Source organism: Rissa tridactyla, chromosome 9 (genome assembly GCF_028500815.1).
Source record: "Rissa tridactyla isolate bRisTri1 chromosome 9, bRisTri1.patW.cur.20221130, whole genome shotgun sequence".
Lineage (NCBI taxonomy): Eukaryota > Metazoa > Chordata > Aves > Charadriiformes > Laridae > Rissa > Rissa tridactyla.
This window is the reverse complement of record NC_071474.1, coordinates 20,099,189-20,117,961: the sequence shown is the minus strand read 5'-3', so window position 1 is coordinate 20,117,961 and position 18,773 is coordinate 20,099,189. Positions and strand designations below refer to the sequence as shown.

At 41.4% G+C, this 18,773-nt stretch overlaps 1 protein-coding gene across 2 annotated transcripts in view; it reads left to right on the top strand.

The window, feature by feature from the left end:
* Nucleotides 1-10,399, top strand: part of DAPK2 (death associated protein kinase 2) — a 56,381-nt gene extending 45,982 nt beyond the window's left edge. Inside the window, exons 10-12 of one of the 2 annotated variants that reach the window (XM_054213411.1) lie at nucleotides 6,105-6,194; nucleotides 6,370-6,450; nucleotides 6,991-10,399. In XM_054213411.1, the coding sequence (XP_054069386.1) occupies nucleotides 6,105-6,194; nucleotides 6,370-6,450; nucleotides 6,991-7,065 (246 nt within the window). In that variant the 3' untranslated portion in view covers nucleotides 7,066-10,399. The other variant, XM_054213410.1, reaches the window with a different exon arrangement.
* Nucleotides 10,400-18,773: the final 8,374 nt, after the last annotated feature.

Sequence of the window (18,773 nt, the reverse complement as noted above, 5' to 3'; positions counted from 1 at the left end):
GGGAAAATATAATTTCTCTAAAGATACAACTCCTGAACCAAGCGTGTTAATTTGTGTGTCTGTATATATTTTTTCATCATAAACATTGCTTGCTTTTGTGCATAAGTCTCTTATTGAAAATACATTTAGCTAATCTCAGCATGACTAATGAGGATGTTTGAAATTCAGTTTTTGCTCTGCACTGCACAAAACATTAACTGGAGTATTTTCAGGATTGTTGTTTTTCTTCTTACAAATATTGATAGCTTTGAGACTGCTAACTGCTAAAAATTAACATGAAAATAAATGTCGGCCCTGTTATTTACATTTATCACATTGGAATGAATGCACATCTCTTGTCACATTTATTTTTGGGTTTGAGTGTCTGTCGTTTTTTTCTTTTAATCAAATGCATGAAGGAAAATCTGTGGGAGCAAAGAATCTCCCAGCATTGTGGAAGCTCAGGCTGCATCCTTTGTGTAGAGTTTTTGAATTACTGCACTGTCATGTAAACGTTCAATAATACTGGTTCCTCTGTCTGACGACTCACCAGCTGAAAGAAGAAACCAAAGTCCAAGAAAACAAGAAGGTTGAGAACACACAGCTGAAGACAAAACGCCTGAGAGAGTACACCATAAAGTGCCATTCGAGTATGCCTCCCAATAATACCTACATCAACTTTGAGCGCTTTGCCCGGGTAGTTGAGGACATTTCACTTATGGAACGGGGTTTCAGCACTTTGGCTGCATCCCACGATTCCTTGCAGGAGGACATTGATGCTCTGGTTTCCATTTATAATGAGAAAGAAGCTTGGTATAAAGAAGAGAATGAAAGTGTGAGGCACAAGCTGTCTCAGCTGAAGTATGAATACCGTAAAATTGAATCCCTGAAAAGACATCTACAAGACGATATCAAGACTGTAGGCGCTAGTCTTACAGGCATAAGCGGGAAATATGCTGATCTGCAGAGTCAGTACGAATCTCTCAGTCAAGAACTTTCTGAGGAACTCAGGTGGATACAGGATTTAATGAGCAGTTTTCAACTGGAAAATGAAGCCTGTGTGAATGGAAACTTTGACTCTGTTTTCAACAAAGATATTAATGAATCACTAATGGAGCTGTTAAACAGATCTCGCTGTGAAGAATTCCTTGCAGGATTGAATCTTGTTGTAGCAGAATCAAATCAGGAATGTTGAGATCAGGTTAGGTACAGGCCTTGCTGCCTGTTTCAATGTACAGCAGTTTAAGAAGTTTTCAGTGCATAGATTCTACGAAAAAACCCATCACCTAGAACTATAAACTAGAAATTCTGATGTATTGCACGAGATGCTGACCAAAACCTCCCAGTGGTTTGTAGTGTTGAAGTTTTTTTCCCACCTTCAGTATCTGAACTTACAGGAACTAGATTATCACAGTGGTATGGACACATCTAACCCTACAGCCTTTTGCATTGCCTGTATCATACTTCGTCGTGTACTACAGTTCCTGAAGGTTATTAAGTAATTAATTTGGAATAAAGAGTAGGTCACTCTGTACGTACTAGAAGCTGGGTGCCTGGAAACTAAAAAAAAATCTCGTGGAAAGCATCTTTGGTTGGATGAAGAAAACAGTTGTGTAGAGCTGCTGCATGCAGGCATTTCTATAGACCATGTGAGAGAAGTATTTGCAAAGGTTACGTCTGTCCTGTAAAACAGAGTAAATGGTGTAGTAGTTTAACATTTAGCTAGTACTGTGGAAATTCTCTGTGAAATGGCTGCTGATGAAGAAAAGTTAAGATTATTTTTTATGCCAGCTACGCAGGGTGAAGTCTTTTACAATCAAAGGCGTTAGCTGTTGATTGATCCTTTAGTCTAAAATTCAGCTAAGTTTCCTATCCTATACCAAAGAAATCCTATTCAAAAGACACAATTGGGAATTTGTACTGAACTGATCAAATAACTATGTATGTAATTTTACAGTGCAAATATTAATTTGTGAGTTTTAAGTGATAACATAGACCTCTGGTTTGCTTTCTACATAAAGAAGATGACAAAGCTACAACTAATTTAATCTATGGTGTGGGATTTGACACTAGTGTGCTTGTTGTAGAGATTTTTTTTCCTTAAGTTTTAAAAAGTAAAAGAAAAGTTGGCCCAAATTTGAATCATGCCCTGCTGTCTTGTATTTCAAATAAGTCATTTGATTATACTGTATTAATATGCACAGATGTACCCATCTCATTTTTGAACACAATAAATAGTTATTTATGCAGGATGCAATTGAGCCTAATGGTATAGTTGGTGACTGAAAAAGAGATGTCAAGCTTCTGTGTACTGAAAAGCGTTGCCAGCCTGTGTTCTGCAGCTAATTTACAGCCCTTTTGCTTAGCTGTATGCATTTGCTGCAAGGTGACGGTTATGCAGCTACAAGAATCAGTGAGACAGTAGCCAGGCATCCCTGCATCACTGCTCAAGTCCATCTAGATCTTTTTGTATATATATACACACATGCATATATATATTACAATATGTCTCTCACTGCCCAGCCTCCCTCCTCCTTTTCCAGAGAAGTTAATGACCTAACTAAATTGAATTGTTGTTGTTCATAACATTATTAAGAATTATGTTTCCTACTTTAAGATAGAAAGATAAAAGCATACTGTCATCCAATTTGTGTAAAGTACAGGACCCATCATTGCCACGTCTTCATAAGGACATGCAGAGGCTGATGAAAATTCAGAGTTCTGAAAACAGTTATTCAGTAGGGATATTGTTACTTCTGTGGTTGTACTTGGTGAGGATGGAAACTGGATGTGCTTTCTGTGGCACCTTTCTTTGCACAAGATTTTGTAAAATTTTCAAAAGCTTTAAAGTAGCCAGGAGATGTCCCTAGCCAGCTGGTGGGGAGAACTGGGCTCTGCTGTGATAAATGGTATTGAGAATTTGACTTATATCCATTTTTTATTCTCTCAGAACACTTCAGTCATCACTTCTGCAGGTTCCTTTGAGCTGGAAGACCCACAAGATACTGTCCAGGGGAACCAGAACACAGGATTTTTTATGAGGGAGAGAGTTTTAATCCTTAAAAAGTAACTGAAAGCTTAGTGAGAGTTAATATCTGCAGAAAAGACTCTCAAGACAGAAAGTCTGCCTTCCCTCAGCCACGATCTCATATTCTCTGTTCACGTAGATTTTCTGTGTGAACAAATGCACTGGCACGATGAGAAGGAACATTAAGTGAGGCCACTCTGTTCCTGAGCGTGTTTGGGTGAGGTTAATATTGTTGTGACTCAGTCTTTGAGGCTAGTGCTTTCTGAGCTGAAGGAGGTCACTGACATACTGCTTTTGAGAAGATACTCTGATTGAAAAAATGACAAGGTCACTGGTTTGCAGGCTACTTAGAAATTGAGAGGCAGTTATTAACAGGCTGGAGTACTGTAAAGTGAGCTATTTTGATTCAGCAATGGTTCTACTGCCGAAAGGGTGCTCAGAAATTTTTCATGATGATTGTACAGCTGACATTTAGCCAGTGACCTTTTTTCCACTCCAAATTGATTTCTACTTAGTGTTTTGTTGCACTGTGCTAGCCATTTGCAGCATGAGGAAATGATATTTAATGCTTAAATGTCCCAGTTCTATTGTGTGCAAACGGTGTATACATCTAAATGAGAAAGAGGCCCAGCTGATAGCTTGGCTCCTTGAATTACTGCTGAGATAGCTGCACAAGTGCTATAACTATAGCATTTGATGAGAAAAGTGAATTTGTTTGTCTCATAAACATCAATTATTTTGCTGAAAAAAATGCTTAAATCCTCAGTGATGTGTTTTCCCTTCTCCTTTGGTACTCTTGCTTTTTCAGGTGTCTGGCTTGTTTGCATTCCAGTCCAGTTCAGTATAAGTATTTCTGGGTTTTCCATCTCCCATATATGCAGATCAGAACTGCTGGAATCGCCGTCACTCCATAAACTCCATAATCTTTGAAGGGTTGATTTCTGGGCTTTCTCTTTTCACTTTCACCAGATCTGGTTTTGAATTTTTTTCCCCTCACTCTGTCAGATAGAGTTTTCTGGTCTATGCAAATTTTGATGGGGTTTTGGAGTTGAAAGGTGCTTCGTTTCAGGACTGTGTCAGGGTTTGCCGAACATCTGTTCCTTAACACCAGATTGGTATCCACAAATTTTAGGCACATGTCTGAATTCTGACATATATTTTTTTCTTCCTATTTTTCCATACTCAGGTATAGCAATTCATTCCTCATATATTTATTGCCATGGTGTCAATGTCTTGTGCTCTTATAATCTGGATATGGTTAAAGGACAAAGCCTTAATTTTTTTCTGATATGCTGTATCATGTATCCTCATCACTAATACAAAATGACAGCTAACTTTTTCTCATTTTATTGGAGTGGAGTGTCTGTCAAAAGGGGGGAGACCGAGAGAGCTGGGATTGTTTAGTATCAAAAAGAGAAGGCTTGGGGAAGATCTTCTCAATCTGTATAAATATGTGGTGGAATAGAGTAAAGAAGACAGAGCCTGGCTCTTTCAATGGTATCTAGTGACAGGACAAGAAGCAGTGTGCACAAACTGAAGTAAAGAAATTCCATTTAAACACTAAAAACAGCAAACAAACTTGTTTTCTAAAGGAGCAGTCAAACACCAGAGCACGTTGCTGAGAGGGGTTGTGGAGTCTCCATCCTTTGAAACCCAAGCAGGACATGGTCCTGGCAAGCTGCAGTAGCTGACTCTGCCCTGAGCAGGGGGTTGGACTAGACGATCTCCAGAGGCCCCTTCCAAACTCAACTATTCTGTGATTCCTGGCGAGTCCAGTGTTGACCAAAGCTGGTCATGGATTTACTTTTCTTGGGCACCTTCTAATTTTGCTTGGGATCTGCCAATCTCAGACTAATTGCAGAAGATTACTCACAGTGGCAGGTTAGCTGAGCCTTCCTGAGATTTTGATAAGCAGACAGGGTTTTATCAAAAGCATCGTGAGACGCAGGAAAAGGGCTATTCTCTGGTACCAGTTTAATATTTGGGTTGTAGAGTACAGCTACTACTCTCCGAAGTTATTCCGTATTTCACATTCACATGCAATTCACATGTTCTCCATCTTCAGATCTGAAATGACTGCCTCAAACTTACCTACGTACCTTTGAAATCTCTGTAGCCCAGCACAACTTTTTTTTCTTTTCCTTCTATGACGTTTAAATCATCTTGGTGAAAAAAAACCCTGTAAAAGGCCAATTCAGAAAAGACACGTTAGAATACAATGAAAAGCCACATGCTGGAAGTTAGGAAAGGGCCATAATGTATCTTTGGGTTTAAAATATCCTTGTAAAGGGCAAAATGTTCAAACTTCTATCTGAAAATTTAGAAGGTAGCACGGGAGCTAACAGTGTGATGATGCTGGGTTTAGTTCTATTCTGTCATGATATCTAGCAAGTGCGTGCAACCCCCTGAGCAGCAGTGTGCTGCTGTTGATGTGCTGACAACAGCTCCATCTCCTTCCTGTCAGGCCTCTGTGGAACCTTTTCATTGCTCTCCCAACACCTTTGAGAAAGAGGGACAAGAATAAAGGCTAGCTGATAGGAGCTCGATCCAGAGAAAATGGAGATGGTGCAGGTGTGTACTGAGAAGCACCTTAGCGACTTTACAAAGTGAAAGCATTGCCCTAGCACCCTCTAGCATCCCCTTAGCTATCTCTCCCTGCTGTTGAACTGTCCTTCATCCTGTCCTTTGGCTAGCAAAGCTGTTCCCAGACTTTTTGTTTGTTTTTTGTGTGGCTCATTATGAAGCAGAAGGCAGAAGTGGAGGCTGGAGCAAAGTCTGTGCCACGTGATACACCTTTTGTGCCAGGTCGAGTGGCTAGAAAGGGACAGCAGGGGAACTTCTCTGAACAATGTTGTGCACAGGGCCAAGCGTGACCACTGACTGTACGCTAGTTTTAGGATTTTGTTTGAGATCAAAGGGATCCTGTCCAGGCACAGGGTGGACTAGATTTAATTATTGTTATTCTTCTTTTACCTGTATGAATCCACAGCTCCCCCAGACAGCGTTCTTTTCAGCCAGCTCCAGAGCACATGAAGAATCTTATGTATTTTATGCACCAAAGGGAGCCAAGCAATAAAATTGCTCTCTTATCTTCCAGCCAGTGGACAAGCGACAGGCTTTGGTTCGGAAAGCATCTGTTGTTAACATGGAAAACTTCAAAAGGCAGTATGCTAGAAGGCGATGGAAGGTATGACAGTGAGCATTTAATTCTTCTCACGTGAGGCTTTCCAAGCCTGATGGGATGGAGGGCAAGATAGAGCTTGAATGTAAAATTGTAATACGCAGTAGATAAATGAAATGTGTTTGGTTATGTCTGTGCTACATATGTGTGGTCAAATTCTCATTCTTCCCTCTCTCCATAGCTTTCTTACCGTATTGTCTCATTGTGCAACCACTTATCTCGTTCGCTGGTGAAAAAGGTCCTAATACAAGATGAAAGTTTGGTAGGTACATTTCTCAAAGGGGAAGAAGAGAAGGACTGATTTTACTGTGCAGTGATTTTTTGCTGTCCTTACATGGATGCGCATCCCAACAGCATGGCAATGGTTTTGAGTGGGAGACCAGATGCGACTGTGGCACCTCTTGTGTGCCTTTAATGCTGCTATAAGTTGTGTCACTGTGACAGAAATGTTGGGCAAGAGAGGCAGTGACTGTATAAACCTTTAGGTGGTAGCCCCATTTGTTCTGCAAAGGAGCAGCATGGAGGCTGCCGATGATGTTTGGACACCGTAGCAGTGACCGTGCTGTCTGACCCAGAAATGAGCAGCTGTAGAGGGACTCTGCGCTGCTGCTCTTGTGCCCAGCTCTGTGATGGAAGGTGGGGGACCCTGCCGGGCCTGGGACCTTCTGGAGTGAAACTCTGTGAGATTTCTGTTAGCTACACTTTTCTCAATGGATGACACACACAATAATATTAGAACATCATATTTTGGAGCATGGCATCTCATTTATGTGACTAAAACTTTGTGGGCTTTCTATTTCAGAGAAACTGTGAAAGTGACAGCGAGGATCTTTCACAAAGAAAAGCCACTCATCAGAGGAGAAGCAGCATATCATAATGTAATGAGCATTCCACGGGCAGGAGGCAGAGGAAACGTTCATCCTTGCTGAAAAAAGCAGCCCTGGGAGCAGACCTTGACGCCTTGTCTGAATCCTTGGTATGGTGCTTCTCACTTCTCAAACTATGCCAACAGCTGGATGGTGTTATTAAATGCCTACTGAGCATTTTAGAAACTTGGGGATCCAGATTCCCGGGGAAATGCCACAGCACAGGCACCGATTGGAGTGCTCTTACATGTTGAGCGTTTCAGTGATACTTTAATCTATTTGTGATATCAACTGCACTCAGGATGTAGGGTTTCTACTGATATTCTTTTATGGCAGAATAATTCACATTCCGCACAATGATTTAGACTGTGTGCATTGTTATTTGTCAGGGAAATTGTTATTGAGTCTTAAGGAATTTTTATAATACAATTTTTATATTTATTAATAGCATAAATGTTTGATGGCAGATATCTGACAGGTTTTGTTAGCTGTGCGCAGGACTCTGTTATTGCTGTCATTGACGAGAAAATCATAGTGCCATTACTTATCATAAGCTTGATTTCACGAATCTAGCAGTAAACAGTTCTGTACTGTAATAAGAATTGTGCTCTAGCTATCGTCTTCGGATGAAGACTAACACAGCTGCCATTGTCAATTTGAGTACAACTGATTCTGGCCACTGAGAGGACGAGATGGGCCAGGGCAATTTTTGGATGAAAAAGAAAAAAAAATTCTGTAGTGACTGACATGCACCCAAATGCAGTGTTTTTGCAGAATGATGGCAGGATGCTTCACCAAAACAGGGCACTTAAAAACACAAGGTATATGAAGAGATGATCTTTATTAGACTTTGTTACTGTTTTAATTTATTGTCAACAATTGGAAATTCATTAACACCTACTTACATAGGTGCTGTTTACATGTAACCCGAACTTCAAACGTCTGTGTTTTTATTCCGGGGGTTGTATCCAAAATTGAGGAAGTGAGCACTTTGATGTTGATGTAACTTCTTTGTGCTAGAAGTTGCATCATTTTAACTATATTAGTTTCTAAGCCAGTATTGTTCAATTGGTACCAAAAAATGTGCATAAACTAGGTTATTTTTTCACTGAGTATATTTGTTGTTAGATGTTCATATTTATTAAAAATCAGAAAGCAAGCCTACTAGAAACAACTATAGATCGACAAGGAAACTGGTTTTGTTTGGCTTTATGGTTGTCACTTCTAGGCTGAGTTTTTAGACCTGAAGGTGTGAACTGGTGTTGAAAACCAGTGTCAGGTTTATTTTGCCTGGCTTCCAGTTTCTAAGAAAGAAATAAAAATATGATACTTTTATTTGTAGCTTTGTTATCTTTGCTTAGGCAGAGACTAAAATGCAGTTAATGAGAAAATATTTCTATGAAAGGAAGGAAATGTATGAGCAGCATCAGAGGAGAGAGTCAGAAAGTGGGATTTGAGGGAAGAAACATAAAATGAAGGAGATGGGCGGGGGGGAGAAACAGTGGAGAAAGGAAATGTACAAGGAGCAGCATCAGAGGAGAGAGGCAGAAAGTGGGATTTGAGGGAAGAAACACAAAATGAAGGAGATGGTGTGTGGGGGGGAAACCAGTGGAGAGGAATGAGAGGGACGTGTAGGGAGCGGACGTGAACCTGGACTGGGAAGGTTGAAAGAAGGGAAAGAGAATGTAGGTGTAGGAATTGTGGAAGCAGGAGAATGAATGTTTTGGCAAATATGGCACTGCAGTTTGATATTATTTATTTAATTTTCTTCTATTTCATGTCTTGTGCTGCCATAGCCTGTGACATGTGCTTGGTCAAGGGATAGGGAGCAGGGCACGGGCTTCTCTTCACATTCAGTTGAAGGGTGTGTTTCTGAGTTTTCTGTGTAATTTTTGAGACAGAATCCTCAAAATGTGTAGTATCCTGTAGTAATATATATATTAACAGGGAGCAGTAATGGGAAAAGCTATTGTTTCACTGTCTGAAAGGAATCTTTTATAAATAGAACACTAAAAATATATATTTGGAAAAAAATATGTATTACCTACCAAATCTTGCTTCCTGCTTTCCCTGTTCCATGTGTTATCATTTAGTTCATTCCCTGGGCTATGGAAAACCAAATAAACTCGGAGCCAGTGGTATTTTTCTGAATTCCTCGAGTTTCAAAACACCTTCAGTTTCCAAATTAGAGACTTCAGGATGTGTGCATAAATTGCACTTCTGAAAATTAAGCCTTGGTTAAAAGAGCTGTTAGGTTGTTCCATCATTATTTTGTGCTCTCCTGGAGATGAGGTCATTCGTAGGTAAAATCCTAGTAACTATTGAGCAAGACGGAATGCAGCAGAAAGGCAGACAGAGCAGTAAGGCAATGTGAAGCCGTAAGCTCCAGCTTATTAATTCTACATTAATAAAAGATGTAAGGTGGTGTTTTAACAAAGACATTACAGACAGCTCATGGCGTCTGGTCTTCGGTCATCTTTTTGCCTGGGTCAGCTGAGGACAGTACTCTGCCGTAGCCACGGGAGAGCAGCAGGGTTGGCCTTTCTCTAGGGCACTCAGTGGGTCCGTAGCTTCAGGTGGCTCCCGAGTGATGAGGCGTTCACTGGCCAGAAGCCACAACGACCAGTGCTCCTGTCAGGCCAAACTGCCCCTGACTGCCCCAGATAGGAGCACACCGCGGGTGTATCATCTCTTCTTCTCAGGACTAATGTATGTGATTTATTAGGAAGTTTTACTGTGGTGGGTTTTTTTCCAAATGTACTGTCCTCTGTATTTATCTCCCTTCTATTCCAATGAGGTGGAAATTCATCCCTGCTTCAGGAAGATATAGTCTAATTAAACTCTGTTTACAGCACTGGAGGACACCTTCTCAGTGCAGGGCTTAGCTTCATTCTTTACCATGGGTGGGTTTTAAGGAACAACCCAAAGGTTCCTTTTATTGAGGACAAAAAAAAAAAAAAAAAAGCACAGAAGGGAGGGGGGTGGTGGGAGGGGAGATGTAGTACACTTCAATAGAACAATTTGTGTTACAGAATTTACTGTAAATTGTGGGGGAGAAAAAAATATCTATTTTCTGTGTATTAAGCAGTAAGGAACTGGGAGATAAGCGGAGTCATAGTCTGAAAAAAAGCAAGTATTTTTATTAAAATAAGGCTATTTTTATTGTTATTTTAGTGGTGACATTTTTAAATCTGTGTGCCTCTATTTTTATTAAGAGAAATACTGATTTTTTTATGTACTTGGAAACAGTACAGAGTGTCAAAAGTAGCAAATATATTTGTTATTCTGATTTGCTAATAAAACTTTGCAAAGCAGGATGCAGTGTCTTGTCTTTCTTTCCACACGAGCTGGCACGCTGGTCTGAAGAAGGCAAGTGGGGTCGAGCTGGTTTGTCTCTCTGGAAAGGTCAGTCCTTCTGTCATCACTGTGAAACCCAAAACCTCGGTGACGTGGAAATTGCTGTGTTTGTGCAGCCCTCGAGGAACGCACCTGAGAGGAGCAGAAGTGAAGACCCTCGCCGAGGGGTGGGCCCGGGCTTCCGGCCTTCCCTTCGCGGCTGTGCGGCCCGGCGCGGAGGCGGGAGCTGCCCCAGGGAAGCCGGTAGGCGGGTCGGCCCCGCCGGGGGTGGGTGGCTGAGGAGGGAGCCGTGAGGGGCCGCAGCTCGGGGGTCGGTGAGTGGAGCTTGGAGCCCAGCCCGGGGTTCGGGAGGGGGCTTGGAGCCGCAGCGGCGGGTTTCCCTCCTTGAGGACAAAATGGACGAGCCGCTGTGAGGGGCTGCCCTCGTGCTGGGCACGTGACGGCTGTAGTCAGAGCTGCCAGAGGGAGGGGGGAGGGAGCGGGGGCGGGCGGCCGTTACCGCCATTCCCCTCACCTGAGGTGAGGCCCCGCGGGCAGCCGAGGTTAGGGGTAAAGGTGGGCTCCCGGGGAGAGCAGATCAACATGGCTGCCTCGGGAGGACTGCTGTGGCTCTGCGTGGGACTGTGAAGGAGCTGTCATCTTAGCACTAACTAGCTTTTTAGCTGGAGAAGGCTAGTTGGTTTGCTGTTAGCCACGTGCTGAAGCAAGAGCGAAGGCTTGCTGGGCCATGGTGGACTGTGGTTCTTCAGGATCGGGATCTCCACACCATGCCCCAGTGCCCCACAGCCTCTGGGAGTGAGGTGAGCTTGGCTCCTTCTGGGCACTATTTCAGGTGTTACCTCAGGTCTACGCTGTCTGACTCCGTTTATTGTGCACCTGGTGACTTTTTTCTTTTAATAAGAGGTATTGTTGTAGCCACATTTGAATGTAGATCAGGGAAGCTGTATGTGTCAGGGAAAAAAAGTGGTATATATTTAACTATTCAGGAGTTGAGAATTGAAGAGGACTCAGAGGCATTTATCTCTCTATATATGGTCACTCTGTGAATTGGCTGATATTCTCCATATTTTCCTCTTAGATGTCTAATCTGTTTTCACATAAACCTCAAACTTTATCAGCTTTAGTGCTGGAGCGGTAGGTAGTACGTTATTTTCAGCACGCATGTTTCAGTGACAGGAATTAAAAGCAGCAGTGGGTCAGACACACCTTACTGTTGGGCAGGGATGGCAGAGAACCATCACCTGGAGATGATAAAGAGCCTGATGAAGTGCTATCACAGCAGGCCTCATCCAGCTGGGGCAGGGAGAACTGGAGTGCTTGTGGGGAGTGGCCAGAGCTGTGCCTCAGCTGGGGTGACTAGTTGTGTTGCTGAGGCTCAGGGGCAGAGCTTGTGATGAGCTGAGAATGTGGAGGTTTCCGGATGGTGGAGAAGCCCTCATCAGAGTGAGTGACTTTGCTGAGGGAGGGATGGTTTGAGGAAAAGCCTTGGGGAGCCCTCATGGGCTGGAGAATGGGCTTTGGCTGTGTGACAAGATGGGAAGGAATGGCTGACCTGGTTGTGGGTCTGAGCGTGGTATTGTACAGCAAGCCTGTGGCTGTGCCCTGTGCGCAGCATACCCCATGTCAGAAACATGAGGCTATTAAGTTATTCAGAGGTCTAATAGCATGGGCCTTCAGCTCTACGTGCTGCTCTATGCTGCACACCAGAGACTTAACTTCTCAGGTTTTTCCTCGCAGTGTCATTGCTGATGTAGTTTGCTGTTATTTTTGAGGGGTTAGGTGAAGAGCATGTTGCTGAGCGTTAGCTTTTTATAGCGCTTTCCTACAATGTGTGACTCTGAGGTGTAGCAATTTCCTATCCTACTTGGAACTGTGCTCAGTTACAGGCATTTTTAGGATGGGAGATATCTGCTCAACAAAATCAGGTAGGAAAAGTAGTGTCCTAAAATACTTTTTTTTTTCCGAGGATGAGCCTGATAAGCTACGTATGATGCCGTGTTAAAAATTGTTTGCGGCATCCTGTAGTAGTGTGTAAATTGTCTTAATACAACAATTATTTGAGAAAAAGGTGCTTTGAAGTAACTCGGCTGCTTTTTAAAATCTTCTTACTCTATCTACCTAAAATATGTTGTAATGTACTGGTATGAAATTTAAATTTCATTACATTTATTGCTTTGAAACAAAATTTTTTCTAATGTTTAGCTTAAAGCTTCTCATTCAGTTGACAGAGGACACGAAATGCTAAATTAAGTTTAGTCCTAGTTTTGGTCTCAGTGCTGAGCCTTAGTCTTGTCTCTGCTCCTGCTGGGCCTTTAAAAGCTGCAGCACACAAAGTCTGCAACAAGCAAAGTCTGATTTTTGAAATGTGAATGGCTCAAAGCCCTTGATCATGAAAAATTTGGAATATGTAATGTTACTTGGTCATCTAGAGTACTCCATTTCCCTACATCTGCACCTGAATCAAAGCAAGAAGAAAGGCTTTTCTCAGTCTGGTGCGGGAGCACTCTGTAAGCTAGTGGTGGTAGAATTCAGTATTTAAATATGTAGTATGCCTGTATTTATACTGTTATAATGCAAATTAATGAATTAGAGATTCCAGGTCCTTTCTTGGTGTTTGGTTATTCTGCTGGGAAGAAATGCTACAGGAATCTGTAGAACATCTGGAAAGATATAAAGCTGGCAGATGTGTAATTGAAGCAGGTCCAAAGCCACTTACTGGGGGCAGATCACTTACCAGCGGTGGCCTGTCATGCCAGGGTCCAGAAGTAGACGCTGCTACTTCACAAACTTGTGACTGGGGCCCAGGGATGTGCTGTTACGCAAATACTGGCCTAACTTTATTTATGATTAATTTTTTATCTTAAAGACTGAATTCATAGAGCTATTCCATTCGACATGCGCGATGTTGGAAGAGAGGTATTATACAGGAGAACATATGATTTTCTGATGTTATTAATGCAAAATCACTATAATTATATTGTAAATGGGACCATAGTAAATAAAATGATTGATTAATTAGCAGGGCAAGCTGTATAAAATGATTTAGGTCTTTAGATTTGGGCTTTCTAGAGCATGTAAGGCAATTTATGATTTTCTTGTCCAGTGTGTCCTGGTATCATTTACGGAGAGATAAGAATAGCCATGCACATTTAGCTACAAGTACCTTGGCTTTTGCCATAGTTGATAAATACAGCTTTTTTCAGACCACAGTCAGAGGAACCTGTGTAATGCAGCTTAAAGGAGGGTTTTCTGCGTGCAGAGGTATCTCATAGTTGCATGCAGTGAGGTTGAACCAGATCCATCCTTCAGCTTTTGCTCTCTGGAGCAGTAGCTGCTTGTTTCCTTCCTGTAGTCTCTCTTCCTAGTTAGTTAATACCTACATTGCAGACCTGGTTTCCTGTGTCGCAATGCCCGGAATCAATTGATGTAACCTTCTTTTGCTTTGAAAGCTGAGGCCATTTAGACTGCAATGGTATGTGCTTTCAATGCATTTTAAGCTAAAAGATGTAAATTGTTTTGTGGGGCTTGTGGCTAGCAAACCTCTTGCCTTTTCACAGCTGAGAGCCCTGATCACTAGGGTAGAGAACAATGCTCACTTTTTTTGATCTGAGCAACCTCCAAGTCCTGTATGCAATATAGAAGCAGCAGCACCCCTTGCAGCTGCGTTGAATGGAAGACTTGACGTTCCGCACAGGAGGTTGGTGCCTGATTTTAGGGAACGGTTCAGGGCTGCCTCCAAACAGAGGTAGACGCTTTCCCACAGTCCAGTACAGCATTGAAGAAAGGGAGCCTAACGAAGAGTTAGGTTTCAGATATGCTTTTTTTCCTCGACCCCTTCTTGTGTCTTTCTGGGGTAATTCCATGTTCATTGCACTGCTGCTGGGAATGCTGAACTTTCTTCAGATAATAAATATACAGAGAGAATAGGTGCTTTTTGCCAGCTCCACCAGCTCCAGGTGGAGGGTGGGAATCTAAGTGCCTACTAGATAATGACTGAAGGGCTTACTGAGTCCTAATGATCCTTCTGTTTTTGTGGCAGAGCAGGGACTTGGGGCCAAAGTGCCACGCTACACCCTGTTCTTTTTAACAGCCGAACTTGGTTGCTGAGAGGGTTTGTCTTTGCCCTTTAGCAAAAGAGGGAATGATAGGGAGAGGAAAGAGTTTGCTTTCCTTCATGCTTGCTGATTCTTGAGAGAAACTGTTAATGTTAAAGTGATCTGAGAGCCTCAATTAACAGCCGCTGCCATGGTAGCCTCATTTCAGTCTGGAGCCCTCTTAGGAAAGTGCTGTCAGCTAGAATACTCTCTTAATCTTTGCTTTTTCTCTTTGGCTGGTAAGTGAGACCTTCTTTACAAGTCACAAGCATTGAAGGGCAGGGTGTTGCAGTAGTAATTTATCGTTATTCTGTGAGTCATCTAGAACCCGTTAAGATTATGGAAATTTTTTTCTATCAAAACCTATGACAAGGTGCTGAAAAGTAATTGAAAAGCTTTTTTTTGTTGTTGTTGTTTTTTTTTTCCAAAAAAAAAATAGTGCTGAAAAGCATTTAGTGTCTTTCAGGAACGACACCTCCAGCTGTTCAGCTTAACCTGGTGTAGTAAGTCACTGCACTTAGTACATGAGAAATTCTAGTTCAAAAACTACACCTTCACCTTGATCTGCAGTATAGGGGCTGCAAGATTATTCTTAAATATCTGTTTTTAATGCACTTCAGAGGGCAGACAGTTTGTTGGATATGATAATTAAGAAATTGTAGAATTGCACCAAGGGTTTTTAAATATAGCACATCTCAAAGTTGCTGTTTTGTTTTAGTGGAAGGGTTCTCACAGCCTCCTAAACATGGGTGGGACGTACCTGGGGTGACACAGACTACGTACCATAGCACAAAGTGCTGGAGATAGCTTTATCAACAAGATCCATATGTTCATAAGGAAAATCTGCCAGCTTACGCTTTTCATAAAATACTGTGGAAAAAAAGTGATGCGGTTTTCATGCAAACGAAAAGTTTGTTTCTGCAGCGTAAGTGACGAGGAGACAGAAAATGTAAGTTCAATGGATATATTCTACTTAGGAATGTGTTCCTACAGGACGGTTTGGAGCAGATGGGACAGGGGAGGCAGGGCCTGAATCACTTGAGAAACAGCAGTGACCTTCTGTAAGAATATCTGGAAGGAAAAGACCTCCAAACAAAATCTCTGGCAAACAGAATGAAGATAAACATGCTAGTATGCTTCTCTAAATTTTAAATCAGGGAACATGTTTTCAAGACCATGTGGGTTCCTTTTTTACTGTCTTGCTTTTGAAGTTCGTTCTTTCTCTCTTCTCTCTCTGGCAGTTTTCTTGCCTTATTTTCCATACCCCAGACTATACTTCCACTCAGGTTTTTCATTTCAAGGAGCACTGACTGTTTATTTCTTTTAAAAGTCACACTGGGAGAATTTCAGATGTTCGTTCCCTTAGTTTTGAAAATCCTTTCAAGAGGCTACAGACTGTTACTGGGAATGTTTTTCGGTTAATGATGATGAATGTAATGTTTATTCTGTTTGATGGCTTTGACTCCGAGTGAAGCAAATCCTAATGGACTGTTCAGATGGGTTTCCCCGTTAGGACGCTGAGGTAACAGGAAGTTACATGGGCCAAAGAAATGTGGGGTAATACAGGCTGTTTCGCCACTGGATGTCATGCCTAGCCTGTCTTGGTTTAGAACTGTTTGTTCAAATAACTTAAGTCCTGTTTAAAGATAGACCAAGCAGGGTGTACTCACACAATTGAACCTATTTGCTGCTAGAAAACTCTCCTAAGAAAAAAAAAAAGGCAATAAAAGTCTCTTCAACCTGAGGTAAAAACAAAAGAGAACCTGAAAGACACAAAAATGGCAATGCTGCCTGCAAGTTTGGGACATGACTTTCAGTGTCTTTTGGACAGGCAATGTGTGTTCTTCATGACAAAATCTGCACTGGAAGTCTGTCATGCTTCAAGCAATTTCTGTAATTAACATTAATTAAGATACTTATGACCCGCTGTGATCTGAAGTGTCTGTCTCTCCCTTCATCACCTGTTGTTACTGCTTATGTATGCTTGATCTTTAATAAAATTTGCAGTGTGTGATCTGCAGGAACTTTGAAAGACCCTGGGCAGAACAGTGTTAATTTGGGAGACACAGATCTGCAGTCCAGCTCCAGCAGGTGAATTTTAGAAAGGAAGGTGACTGACCTGTCCTTGACAGTGTTTTTGCTTCTTTTGCTTTGTACCTTCTTAGAAAACATTCTGAAAATCATGGGGCTGAATTCTGGGGGTTGCTGAGAGTTGTTCAGGAGTTGCTGTATGTATCTCAGGTAAGTGGTTCATTGCATACAGCTGAAGCAACTTTATGCCTTCAGTATGAGTGGTGCTCATTAGGGAGGCAGCATTCTTTCCCCCCTAAAAAGATATGTAAGGGGAAGTAGCTGACAAGGTATTACATATTTGCAAGGCATTATTTAGCTGCAAGTGGCAGATAGGTACACTTTCTGAGGCTGTGATAGATGTAATGATTCCTTCTGTTGCCCCTTCTGCAAAATGTAGCCTGGAATTAACACACTGAGTGATAAAATTCTTATCACTCCAAATGGCACTGTCCTCTGGCAGGAGGCCTCGAGCTATGGGGCTTTCAGTTCAACCAGCTGACAGGACTCGCTGTCTTGGAGGGAATCCTTCAGGCTCCAGAAGGGTGGCTAAAGGTAGATATTTGATCAACAGTCCCCAGCAGGGTTTGGGCTATGTTGCTAACTCTGCAAGTGCAAGGAAAGCTGCACCCACGTATCAGGGAACATCTGTGAAAAGAATTAGATTCTCTTCCACTCCCTAGTGGAAGAATCAGTGAAAAACCCGCCTCTGAGGCTGTGGCAAGCAAACTTTCCTCAAGAAAAAGTTGTGTTATATAGGACCAAAATGCATCCGCCAAAATACGTAGTCTGATATCTTTGTTTTTGTCTCCTACTTGGGCATAAAAATGAGCTTAGTGAGGCCTTCCTGAAAAGCTGATAGAACACATGACCCCAAATGACTGTAAATCAATCTCATTCCATTTCACTCCATTGCTCATGAGTAATACAGATGGTACCAGCTCAAGTAAATATATCTCACATGGCAGTGCTTGTTATGCTACATATTATATCTGTACTAAGACCTGAAAGCGGATTGTAAGACGTACTTTCCCCATTGAATCTCATCACCTGAATTTACGACTGATAAAGCAATTAACTTTTTTTTAATTTTCTGATTTTTGTTGAGGAGTTTAATTAAGTCATTGTATATTAAGTATTATTAAGAGGTAGCTAAAATGTTCTTTCTCTTGGCCTTGTGTCCTCTCAGTCTACTTTGACTTAAGTCAGTGAGAAATTAAGTCTGTTACAGGTTAGCGTACAGAAGAAGGATAAGTCTGACTCAGCCTTACTAAAAGGTGGTTTGTTATCAGAGGCTTCATATTAGTACAACTCAGTGTATTTCAATACAGTAACGGTCATAGTAAGAAGATGCATATTTTCTTTGTGGTCTACTTGCTTACACTTGTGTGCTTGTAATGCACAACAAAAAAGTGTGGTTTAGTCCTTTTATTATGCACAATGTTAGAGAAGGCCTTCATTGTGAATTGGCGATGCACATCATAAGTGAGTTCTAATTTCCTCACGGTGTGCAGTTGAGAAGGTGTTTGTTTGGGACACTTGTTTCTGAATTCTTAAAATAATTTATACTGCAGTGGTTGCCAACAGAAGAAGAAACTTTTCTAAAATTTCAAGCCTATTACCTGCTTGGGAGCCAAAGTGAGTGAATTGCTCATCTTGAAGGAAAAAAATAGTGAAAACAAGATCAGGAGCAATTAGGAGTCTGATACTGTGTATGCACACGTGCTCGTTTTGTTACAGTGAATGTTAAATTACCTGTTTCTCAAGTGTGACATTGGAGTAATGCTTCTGCATGGTCTCTGAATAAAACATGTATTCAACTTGTTCTAATTTTTAAGAATATAGAGTAAAACTTCTCAGAAGAAATGGAAACTGTTTTGAAATTGAGAAAAATGAACTTCCAGCATTCTTATGGGAAGCTTAGAATTAGTTGAAAAGCCAATTTTCCATATTCAATCAACATTAATGTTTGTTTAATAGCAACTTAAGGTGTTTTATTTGGTAATAAAGGAAAATTAAGAATGTTTAAATGCTCTTTCGAACAGTTTTTTTTTTCCCTCCTGGGCTTTTGTGCATTTTTTGTGTTTGTTGCAGCTTTGCTTATCAACCAAGGAACAAATAAATAAGTTTTCTAAAAAAAGTTAATGAAACACCCAGATTTGCAAAAATTAGAAAATTATGAAAAGTTACAAAATATT